The sequence below is a fragment of the Girardinichthys multiradiatus genome, chromosome 1 (genome assembly GCF_021462225.1).
Source record: "Girardinichthys multiradiatus isolate DD_20200921_A chromosome 1, DD_fGirMul_XY1, whole genome shotgun sequence".
Lineage (NCBI taxonomy): Eukaryota > Metazoa > Chordata > Actinopteri > Cyprinodontiformes > Goodeidae > Girardinichthys > Girardinichthys multiradiatus.
The window spans coordinates 39615039-39637755 of record NC_061794.1 but is presented as its reverse complement, the minus strand read 5'-3'; the positions used below and the strand labels follow the sequence as shown (position 1 = coordinate 39637755).

Sequence of the window (22717 nt, the reverse complement as noted above, 5' to 3'; positions counted from 1 at the left end):
TGGACATTTGCCTAAAATTTGGATGTAATGTTGGATCCATGTTGGGTTTTGATTTACTTCCACAATGGCATGTTTTAAAAAGCAGGGGAACTATCATGGTCAAAAGAGAAACATCAAAAAGATTTAAAACCCAAGGCCAAAAGTCTGATAAAGACTCAGAGATAAAGTTGTTGAAAAGTTTAAATCAGGACTAAATAAGAAACCAATATCCCAAGCTTTGAACACCTCAGCAAACTCTGTTCAATCCATCCTTGTAAAATGCAAAAGGTCAAAGAAAACCATAAGAATCCCCCTCTGCAGTTTGATACAAACCATGTAGGGAAGACAGCATGAATGGAAGAAGGTGTTCTGGTCGGATGAGACAAGACAGAAAATAAAAACCGCTTATCACTTTAAACACACCCCAGTGAAATATGGTGGTGGCAGCATCGTCCTGTGGGGATATTTTTATTCAGAGGGGACAAGGAAGCTGGTCAGGGTTGATGGGAAGATGGATGGTGCTAAATAAAGGGCAATCATGGAAGCAAAAGAAAGACTTGAGACTGGAGTGAATTTTCACTTCTCGACAGGTCAACGCATCCTAGCATACAGCCACGGCTACAATGAAATATTAAAACGAGAAAAGATAAGAAAAACACATTCTGAGAATATTTAAGCATGTATTGCACTCATATTTTAGAAGAAATTAGTTAAATTAGAAATAAAGGTGGACCATACACTATTTGCATAGACAATGGCAATGATTTCCATGTAACTGGTATAGAAACACCATTCACAGTTATAAAGAGTGGTAAAAAGAGGGTCTCTTCCTGATGCCAGTGGCATTGTGATGTTGTTTTATTTACTTTTTAAAAGGTGTATTTGAAGTTTTTTGATTTTTGTGAGATCTTACCGCAGAATGTTAGGTTTAGAATGGGATTGCCTACAAACTTTAGATTTTGTGACAGCTTATTTAAAGTTAAACTAGTGTCATGCCTATAGTTTATCTTCACAATGTATGCATTAAAACAAAAGCATTTCTGTCTACTTTCACCCAGTGTTTCTACCACTGATAAATCCAAAAGGTTTTTAGTCACTTCACTCAGATTGAGTGGTCCAATTTACTTTCCAATGTTATTCTAGCAGAAAGGGGCAAAATAGATAAATTATTTTGTCATATTTTGGAGAATTTGTTGCAGTGAAACTAAAAGTATTGATAAATAATTGAAAATTATCATTCGTCTTTTTTGGCTTTACATCTCTTACAAATACAAATACCCATCTTAATTTTTTTTACTTATTAACCAATGGGCTACTTTACTACAACAGCTACAGATCTAGTAGACATAGATCTGCTAGTAGATCTACTGTACTGCTAATCAGCATTTAATTGCATTTTGTTTCAGTTTTAAACATATAGCTCATTTGCTTTCTGTCATGAAACATTGGAAAAATGTTTGGGGGTTTTGCAAGCATCATCTATTAGAGTCTATTTTTATTTTCACAGGATGACAGCTTTTATCCCTGGGATTATTTTCCCACAGTAACTTTGAACAATATGTTATTGGGCATCCCTGTGTTTCAGCACAGCCTTTCTCTAAAAATGATTTAAGTCTTTTTGACCACAATCTCTCACATAAAACCTGTATATACATAACATTTACATATTTGGCCAACAGAAGTTCTGACGCTCAGACCTGAGATTATTTTTCCAATGCAACTACTGGTTGTCGTACAGGACCTGCTTGTTTGAGCCTCAAATTCTTGCTCGTGTTTTATCTGCCTGTTTGATGAAAATAGTGGTGATGCAGGTCCCGCTCCTACTTCATGCCCCAATAAGGCGGGAATCACTTTAGCAGCGGATGACTTGGCATTTTCTGTTCCTTACATTACGCCCCACATCTCTTAACATAGTGGCTGCATTGGAACCCTTCGTTTGTTTCTGAAGTTTAAGATTACATAAAATCTGGCTTGAATTAAATACAAAGCCTTTCCGATGTGTTCCTGTAAACATAAAAAATAAACAATAACAATTAACAATAAATGATAAAATGTTGCTCATCTCTTTAGATAAGCTCTAAACCTTTTGAAATCTTTAAAAACTGCCCTTTTTGTTGAAAATTGTTGTACTGCCGAGTCCCTCTCCAAGTCAATGCTCCAAAAAAGGTGGGAGTCACTATAGCAACAAAATACTGGAAGTTTTCTGGGTCTCTGGTTCATCCATTGCTCAGCATTCGGTATCATATATCCATGGGCGGTTCTAGATAAGGGCCATAATAGGGGCACTGGCCCCTGTTATGGCCCCTGTACTGAAGACATAATTTTAAATCAGTTTCTTATGGTGATATGAGGTGGCACAGAAAGCTTAACTTGTTGGTCTCTTGGACCAATTTTATTTTTTTACCTTTACACATTTATTTTAACGATGAATTAAAAAATGAGGTGTTGAACTTTAAACTTCAGCCATATTGAGATATGACTTCTGATCTGCTAGATCAGGGGTCTGCAGGGTGTAGCTCCAGAACCACAAGTGGCTCTGTGTCTCACTTAAGATATTAAATAAAGAGATTTTATCTTGTTTTTTTATTGTTTTATACTTTTGTTCTGTTTCCCCGGGAAAAAACACTGGCCACACCCTGGCCCCTCTGGTAAATTGGGTCTAGAACCGCCACTGCATATATCATCAGGTTAATAATACACCTTCTTAATAGAGCTAACAGAAGGAACTTGATAGATGCTGGATTTGTTTGGCAGTAGGTGCATTTCTACGCTTTTGATCTGAAATTATCGTATATGAGGTCTCTGTAGATACACATTCTCTGTTTTTTTCCTGTTGAAAAGTAGGAAGTAGTTAGAAATGATACACTGTTGCACAACTCAATTGAAATATTTTTGACCTGTCATATCCCTTAGTCCATTGTCTGTACCCACTTATCATAATAGGGTTGAGGGGTTGCTGGTGTCTGTCTCCAACAATCATTGGGGGAGGGGTGGAGTACACTCTGGACAGGTCCTCTCCAGAGAGTCCTACAAGCAATAACATAGCATGCATGTGGGAGGAAGCTGGAAAGAACATGCAAACTTCTTACAGAGAGACCCAGGGTGGGATTTGAACTTATAGCACCGTCTTACTGCAAGGCAACAGTGCAAACAACTGTGACCAAATGACGGGAATAAACATAGCCGCCAATGACTTAGCATTTTCTTCTTCTCTCTTTTATGCATAACTCTGCAGGTTCTTCTTTTTTATAATTCGTCATCACACATTTGGTGCAAAAAACATGTTGCCACACAAAACAACAGCAAACAATAAGATGTTACTATATTTTATGCTTGATTTTTTTTCAAATAAAGCCTAGAATTGCAGTCTTGTCAGCATTGCATTTCTCCAAACAAATTACCATGGAGAGACAACATTTATGTCCCCACCAGCAGGTTCTTCCACGGATTATTCTTTCACAACATTTTCCTGTGCCACACTGTTAAATTATTGTCAGTGTTTTTTTCTGTTTGATGAAAATAGTGGTGCTGTGGGCTCACCCTCCAACTTTTTTCCCTAAAATGGCGGGAGTCACTTTATTGAACTCTGGTTAATAAATTATTCTCCAGGTTCTTCTTTTGTATGATAATCTATCTTCATATCAGATTATGCGCATTAGCACCGTAAAATGTATGGAAACAAATCGTTACCATATTTCAAATGAAAAAGCATTTCCAGAAATGCTTTTTCATTTTAAGAATGTGGCTGCATTGTTTGACTCATAAATGAAATTAGTAATCAATAATCCTATTTGCATTTTAATTTTCTTCTTCAAGACTGAAAAAAGAAAACAAAGCAGATTCAAAGCGGGTTTTACACCCGCCGCTCGGAATGCTTTTTCGTTTTCAAGTTCTGGGCAGTACTTTGCGGGCAGACCCCGAAAACGAAAAATCAATGTCTGCTTTGCTTTCTTTTTGATTATGGTATAAAATGGGCAGTCGTGAAGAAGAAAATGCAAATGCAAATAGGATGATTGATTACTAATTTTATTTATGGGTCAAATAATGCAGCCACATTCTTAAAATGAAAAAGCATTTCTGAAAATGCTTTTTCATTTGAAACATAGTAACGATTTGTTTCCATAAAAATTGGCCTAAAATTGAGAAATGATTTGTGATTTCAACCTTGCTTAATGTACATAAACATCTTACCTATTTTTTCTGTCAACATGTAAAGCATAAATTACAATTTGCTTTTTTATGGTTTTTAGTATAACAATGACCATCAGTGGGACCCTTTATGGGGTGCCTTGAGACGACATTGTTGTAAATAAGCGCCGTTTAACTAAATAATCTGAACTGAAACTATCTGTGTAGTTATGCTGCTATAGGCTTAGGCTGCTGGAGGACATAACGACCATGTTGACCCTCTTCGCTACATTCTCACACTACTCTCCAATTTTGCATTATTTGCTGTTATTTCAGCTTTTAATCTTGTTCTCTCTGTTCTCTTCCTAGAAGCTACACCTGGCCTGGCTCTGTGTCTACCTGTGACACCTTTCTGGAGAGGGGCATCGTCCAGGCTTCTGCTGTTAACAACTTAATGCTCACCCTCTACCGATGATCCACATAGCCCTGTCATTCAGTGTTTAACCCTTTCTCTCTCCTAGACATGGTGATTGACTGAGCTTAACTGTAACTAACTCTATGTGCTCTCTTTCAGACTCTAACCTTGAAAACTGGCTCAGAGTTTATCTGTTCTTTCTTTCTAGGTGAAACGACTAAAGGAGCTACATCCATTAACATTTACTTTTCCTTCCCATAGAAAGTACTCCTGGATCAGTGCTTCTGTGTTCTTTTTGTGTCTCTGCTCTGTTCTCTCAAACCCCGAGTCGGTCATGGCAGATGGCCGCTCACACTGAGCCTGGTTCTGCTGGAGGTTTCTTCCTGTTAAAAGGGAGTTTTTCCTCTCCACTGTCACTACATGCATGCTCAGTATGAGGGATTGCTGCAAAGTCAACGCCAGTGACTGTCCACTGTCTCTACATGCTCATCCGGGAGGAGGGAATGCTGCAAGTCACTGACTGGATGCAATCTAGATGCAATCTGCTGGGTTTCCTTAGATAGAAAAACTTTTTATCCAATTTGAATAAAATGCTAACTCTGACTGCACTGTTCAATTGTTAGGATTCATTGGAATGTATGAACCTGACTGTTGTGAAGTGCCTTGAGACAACATGTGTTGTGAATTGGCGCTGTATAAATAAACTGAACTGAATTGAATATTTGCAACTCCCTCGGGCTCTAATTTCCAGCGTAAAATGCGAAAGGGAAACGCCCGAAGCTTCGTCGTCATGGCTGGTGGCATTCAGAGCAAAGTCCCCGCCTCCACAGCCTGTTGAGCGGCGAGCCGGCGACACTTTCTCAAAGGACCCGCAGTTACGTTTTTTGAGTTCCACGTTGAGGCTCAGCATCTCTCTCTCTCTGTTGGCTTGTTTCACACTTTGCACCGGAGAGGCCAAAGCTTTACTTTTAATTCCCAGAAACAATGACGCTCAGGAGGCTGAAGAAGGTTAACTCCAGCGGGGTGGACGGAGGACCCGCATCCCAAGACAACGACATTTATTTCCCTTCGTCAAAGTCAGACAGCTGCAGGACTGTGTATCTACCGGGCAACTCCTCGGAGGTTTATAACTACAAGACTCTGGCATATTCTGGGGGGACGCTGCCCAGAAACTTCAAAAGGGTAGGACTAAAAATCATACTTTTCTTATTTTCATACTGTGAAAAATAAAGAATAGTTGCCCGAATGTAACACCTTTCCACTTGTTTCTTTATTATTTTTAAAAGTCAAATCAAAAAATGATGTATTTCTTCTTGTTTTTATTTGATAAAATTAGCCTTTACTAAACTCATAAAGAGTTTATCCTTATCCTTAGTTTTTAAGCTGTTTGATGGTCCCTAAAGGAGCATGTTCAGACCAACCGCACACGTTTAGGACAGAACAGAGGCGGTTCAAGCCCATATGGGGCCCTTAACTTGGGGGGCCTTTAATCAGCATGGCATAGCTAATCAGACATTTTTACATCTAACCAGTGTTGGCAATTTTTCACCTTTGCCCTATTGTACCTTTGACGTTTTGCCAATTTTTGTTTTGTTTGTTGTTTGGTTTGAAATAAAATCATCTGCTTCTTGATGTTTCATACCAAAGCCAGGGTTGTGTTTTTTTACCCCCTTTGACAGCATAAAATTTAAAGTATTTTCTTTACTCTAATAATGGTTTAGTGTAATGACTGTGGCTGTATGACTCAGTGATTTAACCACTTACATTTACAATACTAACTATTATTATAGTGTACAGTCAGAAAGTAATATCAACCACACATCATAAGATCAGATTAAATGACTTTACCAAGCAACAAATCAATTGTTTGTTACCTTTATTGATAAACTGATATTAATCCAAATTTCAAGTGGAAACCAAATGACTTTAGTTTGCCCTTTTTTTCCCCTAAAATGTTGACTAGGTCTGTACAATATTAAGAAAACATGACATTGGAATATTATTGTTGGATATTGAGATGATTATAACCATTCAGTTGAATAAATCATTAACATGCAGAGTTTTAGGACATGGCACAGGAAATGTAATCAAATACCAGATATTGCATCCAAGCAATCCTTTGCAGATGCAATCTTACACAAATTAAGATTGTGATTCACTAAGTTGCACAGCTACAATGGTAACCAAATCTATTACAAAATATTTTACACTATCAAAAAACTTTTTTTCTGTGGTCTTTGGGGGGCTTGCTCTGCCTCAGAGTCTGTTGTCAGGTAGGGCATAGCCCAGTTTCTTGTACTTGATCTAGATTTTGATTTAGATTAGAGTGGTGAGCACGAAATATGAGTCAAATCTAGAATCTCTTTCAGATCTTATCTTGAGAAGATTTTGGTAACTTTTTGTGGATTTTTTAAAAAAATGCTAAAGATTGCTGAGTTCATCTTCCAAAAACACCTGCTTGATCAAGTGTTCTCCTCATGTTGGCTTTACTGGAAGTTTAAATAATGAAGTTTCAAGTAACTGACAGTTCCTTCCATACTGTCCAAGAATGACCTCAGTCTGTGCTGTCTAACACTGGACAGTCAGCACATTTTCTGCTTTGGGGTTTTCTCCAGTTGTTCCAACATCAGTTGTGGGCAAAAAGGAGACATTTAGAGAAGCCTGTTTTCACAGCTTACTGTACAGTAAGATGCTGTTACTAGGAACCCCACCCACTACCAGCCTGGTAAGAGTGGGGGGCAACAACACTGCATTGTGCATGCTCAGGGATGGAGGCCCACTCCTGGCTGCTTGGTGTGGGTACTTGGGAATAAATGCACTCTTTGAGACCAGTGCAGGACAATTCTGTAAGTGTTGGGACATAAAGAAAGCAAGATTTTATTAGGCAGAGAGTCTCTGGCACAAAGAGGACTTTCATGAAAGCAACATTTGAAAGTGACTGTGTTGGAACAGTGGAGGATTGATTTTTAGTGGAGGCATCTAGATAGTTATGTGTTGTTTTTACACAGTAAGGTAGAGCAGGGACTTTACCTCCTGCTGACTTTGGTTTGTCTCTCAATGCACTTATTGTAGCCCAGTGTTCACCACAGTGTCTTGTGTGTTTCTGCTAATAGCCTGGAGTTTGTGTGAACAGCTCTAAATAATAAAAAATGTTAAGATAAATCAACAGTTTGTGTGCTGCAGGGGCAGCTGATCTGCTGTGAAATTGAGGCTAAACTTAGCTGTAGTTCTTCTTTCAAGCACACAAACACTTGAAAGTAAACAAAGCACAGCTCAAACGTGCATGTCTGGTTTAGTCCCATTATTTTTTGAAGCATAATAGATCAGTAGATTAAAGACACAAACACACTTCTTCCCGCTCGCGTGCTACTGAAAGACCTGATAAACCGGTCAAAGCAGTGATGTGTACAGTAAGTGGGTCTCTCACATGACGGGGATTGGAGAATCCCTTGTGAATAATCTTGCACTAACCTCACGCAGGTGTCGAAGATGTTTCATTTCTTGTTTTCGTTTTCTCCTCACAGGGTGGTGGCTCGCAGAAGTGGAAACCCCTAACGCAACCCACAGAACCACAAAGGTACAAACTCCTCAGTTTCTCCTTCAATAAGTCAGTTTTATTTTTGTTCTCTCCCTCTGACTTCATGACTACCTCATCTCTGTCAGTGCCTCTTGTCCGTGAATTTAGACTTTCGTGAGATCCTTAAAGAATCGTAATGAATTTTCATGTCTTTTGCTGGTGAAATGTCCAGCACTGACGTTTTACAGTCTAACAGATCATTGTACTATGTGTCCGCATGTGACGTCCACAAGCTTTTGGACACAGAGGGCATCCTGTGCAGCCAGCAACATGTTCCCCTGTGTGTTTCAGATAAAAGAACCAATTAATCCACATGGCCTATTTCGTTTTGTCCCATTACAACCACAAATGGTAATGCATTATTTGGGGATTTCATGCGATTCACCAACAGAAAGTAGGGCATTATTGTGATGGAAAATGATATATGGTTTTCAAAATCAGAAAAGTGTGACATGCATTTGTGTTTAGCTTTCCAGAGACAACATTTTATCTACTTTGTTTTTACAACAGTTACAGGTCTAGTTATTTTGGGGTATGTCTCAAAACAACTCAAGCTCTCTCAGATTGGGGGAAGATTTTGTAAGACATTTGTAAACAGCAATTTTCAAGTCTTACAACAAATTTGCAATTAGATTATTTGTGGACTTGCAGAACATTTTATTGTAGCTCTGTGTGTATGTTTAGGGTCATTATCCTACTAGAAGATAAGCCACTGCCCCAGTCTCAAGGTTTTTTCTCAGGATTATCGTGTTTTTAGCTCTATCCATCTTCCTATCAGCTCTGTGCAGCTTCCGTGCCCCTGCTGAAAAAAAAAACATCCCCACAGCATGATGCTGTCTCTATTTATTTTAATGTAGGGACCTTGTCTTCTGGGTGATATGCTGTGTTAGGTTTCCTCCACACCCTCTTACACATGCTTGCTGTGACACCTACATGGCATGTGACACATTGGAAATGGGACTGATTACGGCTGACAATGGCTTGATTTTCATTTTTTCAGATATTCCCACCTAAGCTGTGGATGTTTGCAGCTCCTGTAGAGTTACCATGCTTGGCCTGTCAGTTTAGATGGACAGCCATGTTTTGGTAGGTTTGTAGTTGTGCCATACTCTTTACAGTTTCGGATAATGGGTCGAACAGAGGTCTGTGAGATCTTCGAAGCTAGGGAGATTGTTGTATAATCTAACCCTGCTTTAAACTATCCCGCTCCCTTAACCCTGACCTGTCTGATGTGTTCCTTGGTCTTCATGAAGCTGTTTATTCACTAATGTGTTCTACTAAACCTTCGAGGCCTTCACAAAAACAGCTGGATTGATTACAAGGTTAAATTGCACACAGACAGACTCTGTTTACTAATTATGTGACTACTGAAGGTAATAGAGTGCACTAGATTTTATTTAGGGTGTCAGTGTAAATGGGGCTTGAATTCAAATGCATGCCACACTTTTCATGTGCATTTGTAAAACATTAGAAAATTATAATTTTCCTTTGGTCTACTACGAGTGCTGGAGTCAAGTCCTGGAGAGCTTCTATACGGCAACGTATGGATCCATCTCTGCTCCAACACACCAGAATTAAACAGCTGAATTCCCTCCTCAGCAGGCCTTTAGCTCTGCAGGGGCCTGGTAATAAGACATTCATTTGATTCAGGTGTGTTGGAGAAGGGATGCATCTAAACGTTGCAGGATAGTGGCCCTGGAAGACTGGACTCTGGCATCTCTGGTCTACAACATAAAATCCCAACAGAGTACATTTATGTTTGTGGTTGTTGACAAAATGGGAAAATTTCAATGGCTAAACAGCCAATTCACCTCTTCAGCCACAGCTTTCTTCTCAAGAGAAGTTGCTATATGTGAGAACAACTTGTAGATAACTGACATTTATCAGGTTATGTGATAGATGGGCCATTCTTTTCAACTGCGCATTGGTTTTAAATCGTCCTTTCTTTCTTTAGGAAAGTGGTGGACTTGGAGAAAAATGAAGAGGAGGCATTCGGGTTTGAGATTCAGGTAAATTAAGAGGATTAATGAGGGTTCTTAGCTTCAGAACATCTCAGGTGCCAATAGTTGGATATTCATGATCAGCCTGATCTCTACCAGATGGTCTTCCTCTAAGCAACAGAGACAGATTCATCCTTTCCTGCGTCTCTGAATCAGAGTGTTTCCTTGCACCAGCAGCAGTAAAAAGGTCATGAAGCAGTCGAATAACTTCTTAATGTTAATCCCATGACTGGAGTCCTATTTCCCCTTCCTGCAGCATCTTTATTTTAAGACCTGTGGTCTTAAAATAAAGTATTTCGATGTAATACCTGCTGTACTCTCTTCCACCATGCCAGCAGGAGCTTTACTCACATATCTCTGATTCCCCCCAGAACCCCCACCGCGATTTTCCTATTCATTCTTCGAATAGTTTGCAGAAATGATTAAAGAGTTTCAGTATAACATAGATATTATAATGTGCTGGTGCTCACATAAAGTCTCGGGGAGTGAGGTACTTCTTTTAGGAAAAGACACAGTGTTCTATTTACGCTTTCGTTAGGCATTCCTGCCCTTCCTGCCCGGCTGTGGCCAGAAGGAAGTAAGGCCATGAAGAGCAGTTTGATGGTCAGCCGAGACTACTATGAATGTGGAGTCTCTCGTTTCCTGGTGCTTTTCCTCCCTCAGAGTCGGTAATGTGGACGTGGAGCTGAGAATCCAGCATGCAAATGTGTTATTTGCCTTTCAATGATATTTGCATGCTAACATGTTTATCTTGCTGGTTGCTGAGGAGGAAGCCAGCAACTGTAAATACAGGCCAGATCTGAATCATTGCAAATTTCCATTGGCACTCTCATGCAACCTGGGTGCATGCTCTAACTGGAGACACTGGCTTTAACGGCAGGAATGGTTGACATGTGCATCACTTTACAAGGCAGATATGAACTTCTAAGAAGTTGGTCCAGTTTTTTTTTTTCTTTCTAATGGACAATGGCTTCTTTTGCAGCAGCACATTAACTGTCTAAGTGGTGTCTGATATGAGGAAGTGTAATTTTGTCATGTAGCTCTGTGAGCTTTGTGCAGAGACGCTGTGGTCACGAAAACAAGGAAGACCATGTACATACATGTGGAAGTAACCAGGCAAAGTTTCCAAGACAAAAAAATCTAAACATTAACACTGGCAAAGAAGTACAAAGATTCTTTACAGGGAAAAAAAAAACAAAAACAAGGAACATTTTGCATATTTTACAAAACATACAGTGCAGAACTACTGAAGGGCTTTATATAGAGGTTGCTACCAGACTGCTGACCTTTTTAAATGTTCGTTTTTCTGGCTGGGATGATTACACAGCCACTAACTTGAATGATTTTTAAAAACAAGAAACAAGTTAAAAATAAGCAGCCAAAATTATAAATATAGGCTCCAAAATAAATATACACATCCCCTCTAATTGATTTAACGGCACTCTTTCTGTTGCCATGAACAAGGTTCTGTCATATTTTTGCCTGGATATTGGACCAGTTTAGTGGAGTTTGTTGGTTTCCTGTGACAGACCTGGCTTATAAGCATAGTCCATTAATGTTCAATAGGAATGAGGTCAAGGCCATTACAAAAGCCTAATGTTGGCCTGCTTTATCTGTTTTGATGTATGTTTTGGATCATTATCATATCGAGACACCCATTTCATCCATATGTAGCTGAGTTGAGATGAAATTGAAGAATCAGGATTTAGTTCCTCACTTTAATTACCTAAACATTTTTCTGGCAGCGGGACACCCCACATCATGATACTGCCACCGCTGTTTGTACATGCTTCTTTGGTTTGGCAGCCTCACTTCGGCTCCTCCAGACATACTTCCTCATACTTTGGCCAAATAGCTCAATCTTGATCTTGTCTGACCTTAAAGCTTTTCCATGTGGGTAGTTGAAAATTTCAGTCTTAGTTTGACAGTTTGTCTCAGATGGTTGAAACTTAGACATGTCTTTCAATTATACAGTTATCGCAAATATATATCTAAACTGGTTTTGAAATGGATAGAGCAAACTTACATTAGGCTTCTGGAATAGCCCCAATCTCAACCCTATTTATGATTATATCGACTAAATGAGGGTTGCAAGTCAGAAAGACTGACCAGTTTAAATGCAGCTCTACAAATCTGAAAAATTATATGTTAATTTCTGTTTAGACTTGTGAAACTTCACATTGAATTCAAACTTGTGTACCCAATTCTACTAAAACAATCATTATTAAAGTTGTACATTGCATAATCATTCAACCTTGAAAATAGAGCGGTTCAAATTCGTCATTAAATGCCCATGATGAGTTTATGCATTCCCATATCATTGGCACTGTAGTTGATGCAATAATTGAATGCACAAATGTAATTTTATCTTTTCTTCTATGGTTGAATTCTTATTTTTTCTGTTAAATGACACCTGGTCTCAGGTTGGATTATTTAGACAAAAAGTATTCAACGGGACTAAATCAGAAAGAAAAAAATAACAATTAGTCTTGTCATATTTGAACACAAACAAATGAACAACATAAGTGCAGGATTTGTAGAAAGGTGAAGTTACAATGACTCTCCTTTTATTAGACTTGTTTTGGGAGGCGAGAGGAAGCGGACCATCTCATTTGCTTTTGTGCGTCACATGTGTGCGTCCTCTGTGATAAAACTGTCTTTCCGTTTGTCCGTCACAACTTCCTCCGCTTGTGGTTCAGTAGGTTTTCATCTGATGTTTCGTTACCACAGTATTTCAGAACATCCGATGTAAGTCGGGATGTGAAAGATAGACTTTTAAAAAGAGGAAGAACTGTTTATCTTAAGTTTCTGTTGTCTCTTTATCAGACATATGGCCTTCACCATCAGGACCAAAACTCAGTAGAGATGTGCACGTTTGTGTGCAGGGTGCACGAAGGAGGCCCGGCCCAGCAAGCTGGACTTAAAGTTGGTGAGTCAACTTTTTTTTGTTTTCTTTTCTTTTTATCTCAGTGGTTCACTTTTATTTGCTACGGCCTAAAATAACCTGGAATATGCTTGAAATAAACACAAGGGAAGTGAGCGTGACAACAGTTTTAAGCTGAGCTTGACCTTTGTGTTTTTTACATTGTGCACATTATGTCAACACAAAGTGCTGAGTTTCAGCCTCCTGTTTGGTTGTTATGGGAAGTCCAAATGTGACTGTGTGCCTTGCCAGTTTTCAGCTGACAACAACTTATTTCAACTGACACATACAGTGCCTTTTCAAAAGTATTATTACCCCTTAGACTTTTACACATTTTGAAACACACCAGACAGGTCAGGAAGAGGTTTAAAGCAAAGATGGAATAGAAAACAATATCCCAAGCTGTGGAGGAGCTGCACATATCTACAGCTCAGGTAGGAAAGTCTGTCAACAAGGCCATATTTAGTTCTTAATGGCACAAATCTGAACTTTATGGAAGAGTGGCAACAAGAAAGACCACTCTGCAGTTTTTCTACAATTCATATAGAGGACACAAGTGAGACCAATGTTTGACTTTTTTGCCTACATGAAAAACACTGTGATGTAAAACCTGTGGGGGTACTTTTCCTCGGCAGTGACGGAAGCTGGTCAGAGTGGAGGTAGCTAAATAAAGAGCGAGCTAAGAAGAAAACCTGTTAGTTTGCACAAGGTGTACCCTCTAGCAGGACAACGGCCCTGAGCATACAGCCAGAGCCGGGATGGAATACTGTCTGAATGACCTAGACCTACATTTACCTGAGGATTTTTGGCTAGACTTGAAACTTGTTTTTGGAGAAATGTTGATAAGAAGAATTGGCAATATTTTTAATTTCTAAATGTGCAATGTTTGTAGAGGCATACCCTAAAAGACCTCCAGCTGTAATGGCCATGAAAGGTGGTTCTGCAAAGCTTTGCCTCAGGGGGACTCAAGATAAATGCTGGTCACAGTTTTCTGATTTTTATTTGTAAAGAAAACATTTGAAAACCATGTGTCATTTTCCTTTAGCTTAACAATTATGGACTACTTTGCTTTGGTCTTTCATATAAAATCCAAGTAGAATAGACTTAGTGGGCAGTCATAACCCAGATTGGTAGCTGATGTTTTAAGCAGAAGATGTTCAGGAAAAGACAGAAAAATAAATGTGAGCTGACACCAGAGAGTTTCTCTTTGCTTCACTAAATTATCTTTGCTTCTGAATGTCGCCACGGCTCAGTAACAAGCCCGCCTTGCTGAGCATTGCATCTCCACCAGTGAAAAAGGAGAGAAGGTGTTTATCACTCCTGAATCTAAACTGGATGTGTCAGTTTTACTTTTTACATTTTTTGCATGCTATCTGCTGTCTGTGTGCTGCTGTGAACACAATGGCTCTTCACAAAGGCTGCTGAGTACACACCACATCTAATTACTCCGTATGACTCTCAAAGAAGACAAAACTGACAACTTTAGCACCACACATGGGAAATATTTGAGTTGTGCCTTTCACTGTATGGAAATTAGAGTGCAATGACAGGCTGAAACACCACGACTGCACAAGCCCGGTCCTCCACATGTGTGCTTCACATGTGCGGAGATTTTAATGCCTTGGTTGGCTGCATCTCCCAAGAAGTTGCATGGAAGCATTGTGACCTCGTGGCGGCTCGTTAACACATATGTTGTTTTTATGTGTTTGTTTGCAGGGGACACCATCGCACGTGTGAACGAGACCACCGTAGAGGGCTTTATGCACAAGGACATTGTTCAGCTCATCAGGTCCTGTGGCAACACACTCAGGTAAACGCATAAAGGTCAATTGTTTATATATATATTTCTGTTTCTATTGGTTTTCTGAATAGGTTCAGAACAGCAGAGAAATTTGAACAAAAGCTTAGAATATTTTGTACCAAACCTCTTGCTGATGATGGTTGGATGAGCAGAGCACATTCTGTAGCTTCCTGTGCGGAGGGTTAGTTTCAGAGTTTCATACCGAGTTACATGAGTACAGACAGCTGTTATCTATCCCCCATGTCCTGAGGAAGTTCTCAGCTGTGTCCCAGTGTAAACCTGCTGAGCTGCTCCTCAGTAATGTCACCAAACAAGCGTGCAGTTTCTGTAGTTTACCTGGATGAGTTTTGTTGCCAGAAGAACTGAGATCTGAGTTATTGGTGGGGGGAAAAACACTTTACTTTTTTGGTCCTGAGGTTGATGGTCAGAAGTTTTCATACATCATCTTCAACTGAAATTAAATTTATGTTTTTGGTCTTTAGTTTTTTAGCTCTCGACTCGTTTGCTTTAACATTTCTGAAGGAGACAGAGAGTCCAATAAATTCAAACTGGATGTATAAAAAATTACGTTACTAAAATAACACCCATTCTTTGCATAGCCTGGTAATGTCTAATCTGTCAAGATGGATGTCCCTCAGAACTCTAAGTTTTATTTAATGTACAACTCATATGAAACATAAATTTGCCTTAACAAACCATACAGTAATGGCCAGAGTGACATTTAAAATACAATTGAGTTTGATGTCACGGAGGTTACTCCTTCCATTCTTAATTTGCACTCAAGTAATTTTTTCCACTAATTAAATTCCTGATGTTTGTAAATAGATTAGTGAAAAAAATAGAAAGAAAAGAGCTTTTGGGAAGTGGGATTTACCGTTTTTGTTTTATTCCTTGCAGACCGAATGATTAAAAATACCAATGCAGCCCTTTGTTTCCCTTCTGTTTCCATTACATTTATCAGTTTACTCCTTTACAGTATTTAAAAACCCGCCGTGACGTTTGGTTGCGATGAACTGTACACTCGCTACAAAACACACAGAAAAATGCAAAATATTTAAACTATACTTTATAGTATGATGGGATTTTGGCCAAATGAGACAAAAAATGACAAAATGCAGTCCTGTTTGGGGTTCCAGAAGCTCAGTCGTACTTTACAGTAAAAACCTATTCAAAGTTTAAACTTGCCACATAAAGTTGGGCTTTGACTGACTAAAATTATGTTGTGATACCCTTAACGGTTTTAAAACACAATAAGTTTAAGTTTTTAAAAAAATTCTTTTTTTTTTTTTTTTTAGATTTTGCAACAAAATGTTTAAAAGTGTAATGATGTCACACAATAAGTTTCGATCCTAGCAAGGAAAACATCAGAAAGGTTTCGATTTAAACTACCCTAGTGCATTTACTTTTAATCTCTTACGCATTATTTAATACATCCAAACGTTGGCATCTTTGTCTACTTTCACCCAATGGACCTCCCACTGCTGTAGGACTTGGAGTTTTCTGTCAAATCCACCTAGAGTGCAGAGTTCACACACCAAAACTCCAGTTCACTTCCATTATATTTCAACTAGGTTCTCTTTAACTTGTCATATTGCTGGAATAAAACACTGCAGATAAATAAAAATTCGCAAACAGTTCTGACATTCCCTTTAAATAATATTTTGACTCATCGTATAGTTTTTGCACAGCCCCTGTTTGTTTCTTGTTTCGCTGAGCCTGTGGGGTTTTCCTGCCCCTGCTGTCAGAAATGCCCCGAATCACCATAGCAGCTAATGACTCGGCAATTGTGATAAAATTTTCTTTGATGGAATATTTTTTCCGGTTGAGTGTTGGGTCCGGTGCTTGTACTGCTTTTTAAATTTTTGGATGTTTAATTTGAACCCTGCTCTGCTCCTAACCCTCTGTTCCTGCTTGTAAAAGATTAAAGGGACAATTAGTGCAGATAGGCTGTAAGTTTTAGGGGCAACCCAATCAGCAACAGGTTTTACATTTGGACGTCATCAAATTACACCCTCAGCTTGACTTATTAAAACTATTGGAGTGTAAACAAGCTTTGTACTTCGTTCGCCTGCTCCTGATTAAAGAGTATTTGTAGCCCTGAAGTGTCAGAGTGGAAACTATTCATGTTTCTTGTCCTTCCACACTGCTTGTAAACTGCTGCGTGACATCAGACCCATTCCTGTGTTGGACTTATGAAAAGAGTCTTTCATAGAGTTCTTTTAATAGCTGTTTTCTGTCCTTGTAGTTTTTACAAGTGCTTCCTGTTGAGCTTAATAATCCTATGGTCTTTTTGTTTTTTCATTTAAAGGCTGGAGACGGTTTACAGTGACTCAATCCGAAAAGCTGAGCTCGAGGCCCGGCTGCAGTATCTAAAGGTGAGTGGTTTCCCTTAAGCAAAAGTTGTTTTTTTTCTTGTTGCTTGGGAGTGAGTCACTCTGATTATGTGTCCAGTAACATTTCACACCCACACACAGACATTATGTATTATGTTAAATGCTAGGGACCCCTTCCCCTTCCTCCACACCTGTCTCTGGAGGAGCTCCACCTGTTGCTTAGAGCAGTCTGTGCAGCAGATGCAGGGATTGCTGCAGGCATGCTCAGCTCAAGCAGCTTGTATAGTGGCTCAAGTGAGCAAGTTCTCCTCAAAGATTAAAGCAGCTGTCCTGCACTAATCCACTGCAAATGCAATCACTTTTATAGATGCTAGGCCAACATTTTAAAGATCAACCTCCAGTTGAACAGGCTGCATTTGGTGCTGGCATTTTTAGTTTTTTCATGTCATTGAGAATCAACTTGTAAAGCTGTTGTACATTGATTTTCTGTTGTCGTTTTTTGTCAGTAAACTCACAAAACTTTTGTCTTTGTAGCAAACTCTTCATGAAAAATGGGATGAATATCGCTCGCTCATGGTGCAGGAACAGAGGCTTGTCCATGGTGAGTTATCCTAATACGTCACTGGCTTGAGCCTAGGTTGCTTTATGCTCATTAAATAAAATTTAAAGAACCAAGGATTATTTTATAATTGGATCTTGTTCATTAGTGGGTTTTGTCCAATTGAGCAAAGTAGCTGAGATGTTCTGTAGATGGCTAATATTGTACAAAAAATATATTCAAACAAAAATAAAACACAGAAGCTTTTAACTTCTAATTTGATTCTGAACTTTAACAGGATTTTCTGGATTGCTTAAATGTAATTTTTATGTCACTGTCTAACAGCATTTGAGTCAATTATAGTGTTACAGTAAGTAAAGTCTCTAAAAAATACACACAGAGTTTTAGGTGTAGCTGTTTGTGATTCATGTGATTTTCAGGTCATTCATCAACAGAACAGTTGATTCAGGTCAATTCCCAAACAAGTTTTGCAAAATGTACTCTTTTTGTCCGACCATTAATTTTCACGTGCATTTTCAGTTAATTTGCAATATTAGGGTCCAGCAGCTCATGACACATTCATGTGAATGTTGTTACCTGCTGTGCTCACATTGCTCTTGTCTCCTGCAGGTATTGTAATGAGCGATGCTGCACTGTACGAGTCCCTGGAGTCAGCAGGAATCTATGGCAGCCTTGGCGTTCCCAGCCCCGCAGCTCAGAGAGCCCTCCACTGCACCGGCAGCACCAGCAGCAGCGCCAGCCTTCTCAGCACCACTGAGGACGACCCACTCTACCAAACCTGCCTGTATCACTCGGACGGCAACATGAACTCGAGCAGCGCCGACAAAATCAATGAGCAGCGGCCTTCCGAGAGGCAGCAGCGCCTCCGACCGGCCAGCGAGCTCCTAACTGTAACCAAGACTCACCTCACGCGCAGTGCCAGCACTCGCAGCTACGTGAGAGGAACTTTGTCATCCTTGCCGTCTGTAGGATCGGGGGAGAAACATGGAGGATTCGGCTCGCTGCAGAGAAAACCCAAACAGAAGAGCTTCCGCAGGCGTCTCCTCAAGTTCATCCCGGGTTTGAATCGGCCGCTGGAGGAAGAGGAGAGCAAACTGTGAGCAACAAGCAGAACTAAACACTGAAAGAATCAGTGACAGTCAAACTAAACTGCCAAAGACAACAGCAAACACCCTCCAAAGAGTGAAGTCTGAGACCAAAGCAAAGGGGCTGTGTTGCTGGGAAGACCAATGGACTTATATTTCACAGGTGTATATAACTTTTGCTTCGGTTTCTCTTGATTTCTAAGTTATTTATTTATTTTTACATGTTCAATTCATGCAGAACGAAGGATGTTTCCGTTTTTTTCCCTTGCATGGACATTTGTATTGTTTTGACGAACCTGTGATAACTTTAATTGTGCAACGATTAAGAATGACTCAAGCCCTGTTTTGGTTCCTGAAAATAAAATATGTGGTATTTCCAGATTACTTGCTCATCATTGTTTCTCATGCTTGTGTGGGCTGTGGCAGCTGAATGACCCCCAGCTGAATGTGCATCTTTTTCCATGTGATTCTTAAATATAGTCGGCCTTCACAACTTTTCCACCACCATCTCAGAAGGCCATCTCTCATACATTTGGAGGTTGGTGTGTGGCTGCGAACCTTTAAGGCATTTATTGCTGCAAGGTATCCAGAATGAAGGTTGTTGTATCATCTCTGACACGGTTTATTGTTGGGGAAACCAGTGTGGAATGTGTGGAGAAAAGCATGAGCCAAGATTCCAAACACAACTTCTTTCTTTCAGCTCCTGCAGTTCAAATGCCAATTCCTCCTGTTCAACACTCCTGTATTCCCACGGCGGCCTCAGTTGTCCAGGAGCTTGCTGGTTCTGTGGATGCGTGCGTGTTTGTTGGGTGGGGGGTTGCAGGGAGTCTTTTCATTCCCTGTCTCCCAGTTGACCTGTGAGGTCATGGTGGTCACTCTCTACGTTGGCTCTGCAGTGCTGATCCCCTTTGTCCTCGGCTGCTCGTTCACAAATGCATCAGCGGATGACGATGATGGTGAGCGATGGTATGCAGTAATGTGATGTGCTAGAGTCTAAGCTGTGAAGGAGAGGCAGGAGCAGTTGTTTGGAGGGGGTGGTTGTTGGACAATGATATATAGGAGTGTTTAGGCATGCTTGCTGGTGCCTTAAACATCAGTGCATAACGAGGGGATAATTAGCGGAGATGGTTGTACTCTGAAAACAAAGCGTTAAAGAGCCATTTCACTGGGACACAGGGGCCAAACAAGGACCTGCAGCTGATGCTGAACTGTTTGCACAGCAGGAGATCAGCAGGGGTCTGTGGTTACTGTAGCAAACACTCGCCTGCAAAAAAACCTCAGCTGATTCTGCAACAGGTTTTTTCAGTGTTTGCATGAGTATCTGAGCAGAAATTGGTTGACTCTTGGGTATTAGTGTACTTTTTAGTACACTAATGAAACAATAAAACATCTTTCCGCTGTTGGTGTGAAAAATAACTAAAGCTTTTACATCTTTCACTTTATTTTATGTGGGTAAGTTTTAGGACAAAAACGGCAGGTTTTAAGGTGTGCTATGGTGCTTCTTTAGCCATTAAATTAGCATAAAATGGAAATTTCCTTTAACTAACAAGACGCAAAAAATTTTCTTATAATTCAGTTTTTTGGTCAAAAATACAAACTAGCAGCTGTTTTCAATATATAAATCATCCATCCATCCATTTTCTATACTCGCTTCTTCCATAGTGGGGCGTGGGGAAGCTGGTGCCTATCTCCAGCAGTCTATGGGCAAGAGGCAGGGTAAACCATGGATATGTCGCCAATCCATCGCAGTGCAACATGGAGACACACAGGACAAACAACCACACACACACTCATCCACACCTACGGGCAATTTAGAGAGACCATTTTACCTAACAATCATGTTTTTGGACTGTGGGAGGAAGCCGGAGTATCCAGTGAGAACCCACGCACACATGGGGAGAACATGGAAACTCCATGCAGAAAGACCCCCGGCCGAGAGTTGAACCCAGGACCTTCTCGCTGCAAGGCAGCAGTTCTACCAACTGCACCACCATACAGATAAATAAATCAAACCATATCAATTGAAATACTTCAGTACACATATATTATACACAAAACACCAGTTCTAAGGACCAAAGCAATCTCAAAATAACTGAAGCCCTTTTTGACAAGCATCCTTAGTACATAGCAGAGCACCACTTTGCTCTTATGACCTGCTGAAAACATGATTCATAGCCAGACACCAGCTTCGTCTACTCCAAACAACAAACGCCTCCAGTTCAATAATAACTGGGTTTATCTGCTGCAACCATCTTTTTCAAATCCCACCGGAGATTTTAAAGTTCCAGTCACATGACTATGATGGCCACTCTAGTATATTTGATCAAATCTTCTGAAACCGTCTTGGTGGACATCATGCTGTGGTTATGCTTTTCTTCAGCAGGGACGGGAAAGCTGGTCAGAGTTGATGAGAAGATGGATGGAGCTAAAACGAGGCCATTCTGGAAGAAACAAACAGAAAACAAATCTAAACATATAGCCAGAGCTCAACTGGAAGAGTTTAGATCAAAGCAAACTCATGTGTTAGAATGGTCCAGTCAAAGTCCAGACCTACATCCAAGTGAAAATCTGTAGCAGGACATGAACATCAACGTTCCTATTAGTGATTATCAGGGACTGCATCTCTGCATCAGCATAAAAAGGGTTGGACCGCATTCCCTGGAGTTTTCCAACACACCGTACTTCAGAGAAGACCGACCTTTGTATAATAGATGTGCATCAGTTAGGATTCCAAAATAATCTGTTATTTAGGTTTTTAATATTTACCCACTTTGCCAAGATCTGTGACAAGAAACAAACTTTCACCCTAAGTTGTAATGGTGTTGGTTCTGATGGTCAGGAAAGAGTACCAGTCTGCTGGCCCATTGATGTCACAAAAAAGGGACCTGGTTGAATTTTAATTATATTCACTGAATGTGAATCACTGAGAAATCTCTACACTAATGGGTGTAAACGAAAGTGAAAACCAATGATCGATATATTTCCTGTTATTCACATCAGGTTCAAAAATTCTCCTTGCTGGTGAAATTCCAGCCCTAGCTGTAAACTCAGCCTGAGATTTCTCTTCCACTCACTTTGCAGGGTGCATCATTTGTTGACTGATCTGTACGTTAGAGGCCACTTAGAGCAGACCTCTGAGAGTCAGACCTGAAACATGATTTCACTGGGGCAACATCAGCAGAGATGAAAGTGAACGCATCACTGCAACAGTAATTACTGTGAGCATTGTACAAGTTAATCTGAGACTGAGTCGAAACACATAGAGGAGGAAACTATCTTTTGCTCTGCATCTAAGGCTTGAAATCAATCGAGAAAAGCCTCTTCCAACTGATACTTGCAACAGTTGTTTTCTGATAAAGCCATGCATCTGTAACTTCCTTGGTGTTGTGGTGTGTCTGCTTGCATGCAACCTCATACTAAATATAACCTTTTTTGTTCCTCAATGAGTAGGCTGATGTAACAGAAACAGATCACCAACAAGATTGAGTTATTTTTTAAAATTTTGCTCCCAGTATCTCAAATACTACTTCTTCCACAGGCCTCCTTCTGTTAGAAGGGGGAATTAGCAATGATTAAAGAAAACATCCAAAGTTCTGATTGCTGAGGGCACCGTTAGAAAATGAGATATGCATACTAACCCAATCCTGTTATTGGTTGCCAGTGATGAGAAATGAGCCTTAAAAAGAGGAAGCAAGAGAGCCTATTGGGCAAAATTTGCCTCTGCGGTGTAACAGCTCAAGCCAGATTGCTGTTTCTCAAGCATTCTGTGTGTAAAAGCCCACAAACGTTAGGGCCTCTGGTTCAATATAGGATTTAGTGTGTTTCTGCAGCTTCAAAATCAGGAAGTACAATGATACTTTTTTCAATGCTTACATGGCTACTTGCATGCAAAGAACAACACCACAAATGGTGTTCTC

At 39.9% G+C, this 22717-nt stretch overlaps 1 protein-coding gene across 1 annotated transcript; it reads left to right on the top strand.

Annotated features, from left to right (window-relative positions):
* Window positions 1-5291: 5291 nt before the first annotated feature.
* tamalin (trafficking regulator and scaffold protein tamalin) lies at window positions 5292-19181 on the top strand. Its single transcript, XM_047381478.1, has 8 exons — window positions 5292-5704; window positions 8047-8099; window positions 10054-10108; window positions 12926-13028; window positions 14739-14832; window positions 17132-17198; window positions 17691-17757; window positions 18325-19181. The coding sequence occupies exons 1-8, from the start codon at window positions 5507-5509 to the stop codon at window positions 18813-18815; spliced, it is 1128 nt and encodes a 375-aa protein (XP_047237434.1). The 5' UTR covers window positions 5292-5506; the 3' UTR covers window positions 18816-19181.
* The last annotated feature ends 3536 nt before the right edge of the window (window positions 19182-22717 follow it).